This window comes from Triticum aestivum, chromosome 4B (genome assembly GCF_018294505.1).
Source record: "Triticum aestivum cultivar Chinese Spring chromosome 4B, IWGSC CS RefSeq v2.1, whole genome shotgun sequence".
Lineage (NCBI taxonomy): Eukaryota > Viridiplantae > Streptophyta > Magnoliopsida > Poales > Poaceae > Triticum > Triticum aestivum.
In genome coordinates, this window is record NC_057804.1 from 39,162,871 (window position 1) to 39,168,608 (window position 5,738).

Below are 5,738 nucleotides of genomic sequence, written 5' to 3' on the forward strand. Positions count from 1 at the left end.
GTGGTGACTCTCCTCCCTCGGTCTATGACATTTCCTTCCCCATCGTCCGCATGGATCAAGCTGGTGGACTTCTGTTCTAGCGCTCCTAGCGGCCGGAGGCGAAGGTGGTGCCAACATCGGATGGGGGTGGCCAGGGGCTTCACACAGCCAGGTGGCATGCCCTCGGGGGCGGGGGTAGCCACGCCACTAGGCCGTGTAGCGACCTGACGGACCCTCTAGACTTTCTTCGCTGCAAAAGTTATATATATTCCATAAATATTCTCCAGAAATCCCCATCCAATTTCGAGCAATTTTGTATCTACGCAAGAAAACAGCGTCATGGTAGTTCTACCGAAAACAACATCAATCGAGGTTAGTTTCATTCAAATCATGCAAATTAGAGATTAGAAAGTAAAAAAGGTGTTTGAGAAAATAGATACATTGGAGACGTATCAGGGTGCGGTCTTGCCGAAGGATACAGTAGAGATTTTGATGGCTGCAGCAGGTCCCCTTCAAGATCGGAGGGCCACTTGATATGATGAATCACAGTAAGAGCTCAATGCATTCACACGAAATAAAATAGCATTAAATTTGTATATTAATTACTTTTAAATGGTCTCGTGATAACAACAACTCAAATTAGTTTTAGAGAATAAACATCAGCTACAGTTGAAGTACGATCCTTCACGAGGCACATGTTTTTAAGCCACCCAAGCCTTCCTCGAGGGGTCTTTAGGGTAAGAAACATTTCCCGATGTTCAGGTCTAATAAATAACTGAGTAGCAAGGAAATGTTCATCACTGCCCTCCTCAGCTCCAGCACCTACAACCAACTCCATGATCTCAGAAATATTGCTTCCTACTCGATTGATCCTCATAGGCGTTGCCAAATTGCTTGGGTTCAGATTTCCTTCAAAGTTAACAAGATCATTGAGTTCCGCATGCACATAATTTGTCTTGACTTTCGTCAAGTTGGGTTCTTTTTTATAAGATTGCTGTAGCATTGCCTCTTTAGATTGCTCATTAACATACTTATCAATGATGCCTACATCATTTCCATCACCAGCACCTTGCTCACATCTGAAAGTTGTATTGACTGCCAAATTAGCTTCAGGTGCAGTTGGACGTAAATCTACCATATCCTCAAACATTATATTTAGAAGATTAACATTCTCGAGTGGCGCAAAACAGAACTTTCCGCAATCTGGCATTACCTGAATAAGATATGAAAGGATAATATGTTTGAGTAAAAACAGACATACATCAAGCCGTAAATGAAAAGGATGTTATACCTCCATCTTTTTTGCCCGCCATTCTAGACTTGCAGATATTGTATTCATTTTAGTACCCTGCCCCATCAATGCCTTCCATGTCTGGTAGTCTTTCTTCAATGACTCCCACTTACTTTCAAATTGCTTGTGACTGTAGCCTTTTTTTGTTTTTTCATTGAACTTGGCGCATAAGTTCTTATACCCAATACCATTCAAATGGTCGGTTGGTCGATTTCCAGCTAAAACCTCATCGGTACAAATATCACAAAAAACTTTAGTAGTGAAAGGATCCCAATCTGATTTTCCTTGCTTGTTTTCATCCATCTACAATTACACAATTTCATATAGTTACAAACTAAACGTCAAGCTCTTATATATCACTTGCTAACTTGCGGATCCTATAAGTGGAATACGTAGCACTACTATAAGATTGATGATGTTTAATCTAGAGAGAAATGAAGGAAATAATTGAGCCAATTAGAACCATCCATGTGTACTATGAGTTTTTATTTGGTGTTCTGTATGTATTTGTGTTAGGATATGAAGGGGGACGGGAAGGTTAGTATCTACAATAAGTAACTTATGAGAGCGGTTTCACTGACACAATCTATTTGTACGGTCCACTTGTACTACGGCAGAGGAACAAAAAATATTGCAGGGCTAGCACAAGACAAATGCCGATGAATTATTTTTGGAGTAAGAATTGTCATTTTTGCTCCGCCTTATGTACATCAAATTTAAATTGGAAATTTGGTACATGTTAGGTCGAATTTATGTGTACCTACCCCCCACCCCCCCCCCCCCCAAAAAAAATATCAAATTTTGCCGTAGAAATATAATATGTAATTGTCCTTTCTTTTTGGGGCTATCATGTAGCAAAATCTCAATCACTTCCAACAATAATAAGAATCTAATTTCCAAGAAGCAGAACAAAATGTTTTGAGTATCAAATATTGTTTCAGTTTTGCTAATTCTTGGCCACCTGATATTGGGCACAGTACAAAGACTAAAATTTGCAATCCGGAGAAATACGCAATTTAATAAACATGTTACTCCCACCGATTCATATTACTTGTCGCAGCTTTTGTACAATTTTAATACAAACCTGTACTCAAGCTGCGATAGGTAATATAGATCTGAGGGAGTACTACACTTTTTAGTATTTTCAGTTTAAAATCAGGGTTCAACCTTTCCAATAATTATTTATAAGTATGATTTATTTTTATCTTTTTATCTTTTATCAGGGTTGATCAATTCCTCAAATTCTATCTTACATAGATTAATTCCATAAATGGAATGGGATGGGAATGGTGATGGTATGATATTGATCCAAAGGCTAAGAAATATGACTGAGATTTATGAAAAATTCAGACAACATAGAAATGGATAGTCCCATGTTGTATACCTGATATTCACTCCATTCTGGACATGGATTGACTCCTTGAGTTGGAACAATTTCCGATGTTCCAATAGTTGGTGATGTAACTAAGGGAACAGAATGCCCATTCAGTGCTCGCTGGACATGCTTTGTTGAAAGATTCATTTGATATGATCCTTGAGTAGTATGCTGCAAAGCATTCAAAATCGCGTCTTCTGATTCTGGATCTGGATGGTGAAACTTACAGTTGGTGCCAAATTTGCAGGTTCCGCGATTCATATAGTACAAACATGGTATTGTACCCTGTAGGATTTCACCCCCAAAAAGAGTAATTCATGCAAAATAGGAGTGTTAAAAGCATTATATGTTACAGTACAAGGAAAGGATATATAAAAGAAAACCAAGAAATGATTAGACCGACAAAACTTCGGTGGATAAGGAACTCGACAACAGGAACTCGAATTGCAGAAAGACTTACTGGACGAAGTGGAAGCCCAAGGAAATTCAGCTTCACTTGCTTGACTTTGGTTTTTCCTTCATGGCGGTTGTAGTTGCATGCTTTGTCGAAAATATACTGAAAAGTGTTTGTATTAAAAGTAAGATTTTTCTGTAACCAACATAACACTAACACATCACTTTTTAAGGTAACAATTTGGTCATGTTCTACCAGCTGACAGGGATGGAGTCAAATGTGCTAACCCGGATGCACATATATCATGGCGCAAACAATTTGCGAGTAGTGCTTACTATCATATGGAGCCTAGTGAATCACCCTAGTCCATGTGTGCATCAGCAAACTGATGAAGGCCCGTGAGGTAGCCCCAACAGTCGTGTGCCGGGCTGCAATGCGATTGAGGCCTCAAAGGAAATATCGGTTGCTGGTTCACAAACCATGTAGGCTTAGTTGCCTTCGGCCCATGTCGACGCATTACCGGAAGTCTCATGCCAAAGGTCATTCTAAAATCCAGTCAGGTCATTCTAAAAAAATTAAGGGTAATTAAACTTTTGATGATTTGTTCCATATACATGATAAGTTAACTTATGTCCATCAAAGCTGCTTTTATATTCATCTAAGAAAAAACTACTTTTAAGGGTACAAATCCAATTGAAATCCAATTGCTACTGATTGATATGCTTATGAATATTCATCAAATGTACTACATCCGTAAAGAAAGAAATATAAGAGCGTTTAGATCACTACACTACTAAGGGAGTAAATGAATAATAACAGATGAGGGGGTCATGAACTCATGATCCTGATAGCTAACAGGGACATTGACAGGCAGAGAGAGAACGCACCTGCTTGTACTCGGATGAATTAGATGCTCGGCTGCTGTTCCTTCCAACCCAATTATCCCGCTGAAACCCACGGCCACCACGCATGTAGAGAGGATGATTGAACCAGCAATTCATCCCGTACCGGCAGCTTCCGAACTTGACGTAGTAGGAGCAGTCGCTCTTGCCGGGCCGCAGCGGGTACTCCGGCTCCGGCTGCTTCTGGCCGGTCTCTGAATCGGCCGGCGGTGCGGCGGAGCCATCGGAGGGGTCACCTGCCGGAGCGGTGATGCTTCTTTTGTTTTCTGAAGGAGGAGTGGTGATGCTTACAGTCGACAAGGAGGAGGAGTCGCTCATCGGGCAGTCCGGCTCGCCGGGCCACCGCGGGTGCTCCGGCTCCAGCTGCTTCATCTCGCCGGTCTCCGAATTGGCGAGATTGAGCAAGGAGGGTGATCTGGCAGAACCAGCGGAGGAGGGGACGACCGGAGAGTCGCCAATCGTGCAGTCCGGCTCGCTGGGCCGCGGCTGGTACTCCGGCACCAGCTGATTGATCTCGCCGGTCTCCGAATTGGCGACTCTAATCGACGAGGGCAGTGTGGCAGAACCAGTGGAGGAGGGAACGATCGGAGAGTCGCCCATTGGGCTGTCCGGCTGGCCGAGCTGCCGCGGGTATTCTGGTTCCAGCTGTTTGAGCTCGACGGTGTCCGAATTGGACATGCAGCTCCCGAACTTGAGGTAGTAGAAGCGGTCGGGCTGGCCGGGCCACCGCGGGTACTCCGGCTGCAGCTGTTTGATCTCGCCAGCCTTCGAGTTGGCGAGATTCATCGAGGAGGACGGTGTGGCAGAACTAGCGGAGTCACCCATCGGGCAGTCCGGATTACCGGGCCGCCGCGGGCACTCCGGTTCCAGCTGTTTGAGCTCGCTGGTCTCCGAACTGAACCTGCGGCTCCCGAACTTGACGTAGCAGAAGGAGTCGGGCTGGCCGGGCCGCCGCGGGTACTCCGGCTCTAGCTTCTTGATCTCGCCGGAGATGCTCATCCGAGCGTTGATTGAGAGGAGAAAGAATGAGGACACACGAACGAACTCTCGCTGTGTTTGCTTATGGGGTCTAGGAGAATTCGACTGAAAAAAGTATACAGAAGGGAAATGAAAAGAAAACGTACCAACAAAGACTTTTGACTCACTTCCTTAATGCAGAGGAACTTCTTTAGCTTTTTGCATTATTTCTACTTCGCTAGTGAAGATGCTCACTTTGTGCTGCTTCCTTAATGCAGAGGAACTTGTTTAGTCCTTTTTTCTTTTGCGAGGAAAAGGATAGGAGATTCATTTATCAAGACGGCAACCAAGTCTACATTACATCCGGTCCTTAACTTGTTTAGTCCTTTGCATTGTTTGCATTGCTAGTTAACATGTCCAGTGGAAATTCAGAGGCGGAAAGGAAGAGCGAGCATTCACCACGCACACAGAAAAGGGAATAACTAGCACCCCTGGTTTGCAGAAACCATTACCGATGTTAGTCATCACACACCTATTTTTTCAACCATATGCGTCAAGATGAGACCGCACACGGTTTTCGAGGATTACAACATCGTGCATGGTCGAAGATATTGCCCTTGTGCGACACCCACAATTGCACACTGTGTGTTGTGGGTTTCGATTGTCCATTGATTTGGCCCTTCTGGTGGTGGTGCTCAATAATTGTCCTCCGGCCTCTTTCGGTAGCGAGTGGATGGCGAAGTTGAGAGTTTTGTTCCTCTAGCTTCTTTTCCGACCAGTGATGTTGATCCAGTTTTGGCTTCATCAGGGAGCCGGTGAGTGTCGGTGTTAAAACCGGCA

At 43.9% G+C, this 5,738-nt stretch overlaps 1 protein-coding gene across 1 annotated transcript; it reads right to left on the bottom strand.

Moving 5' to 3' along the window:
* Positions 1-559: 559 nt before the first annotated feature.
* Positions 560-5,257, bottom strand: LOC123090868 (zinc finger CCCH domain-containing protein 43). The gene is made up of 5 exons (XM_044512221.1): positions 3,927-5,257; positions 3,106-3,201; positions 2,655-2,930; positions 1,271-1,573; positions 560-1,192 (listed from the first exon to the last, which is right to left on the bottom strand). The coding sequence occupies exons 1-5, from the start codon at positions 4,938-4,940 to the stop codon at positions 614-616; spliced, it is 2,268 nt and encodes a 755-aa protein (XP_044368156.1). The 5' UTR covers positions 4,941-5,257; the 3' UTR covers positions 560-613.
* Positions 5,258-5,738: the final 481 nt, after the last annotated feature.

Coding starts and splice junctions, on each gene's coding strand:
- LOC123090868 (XM_044512221.1), bottom strand. CDS start 4,940: ATGAGCATCTCCGGCGAGATCAAGAAGCTAGAGCCGGAGTACCCGCGG. Junction 3,202..3,926: donor ATTCATCCGAGTACAAGCAG/GTGCGTTCTCTC, acceptor AACACTTTTCAG/TATATTTTCGACAAAGCATG. Junction 2,931..3,105: donor TTGGGCTTCCACTTCGTCCA/GTAAGTCTTTCT, acceptor GAAATCCTACAG/GGTACAATACCATGTTTGTA.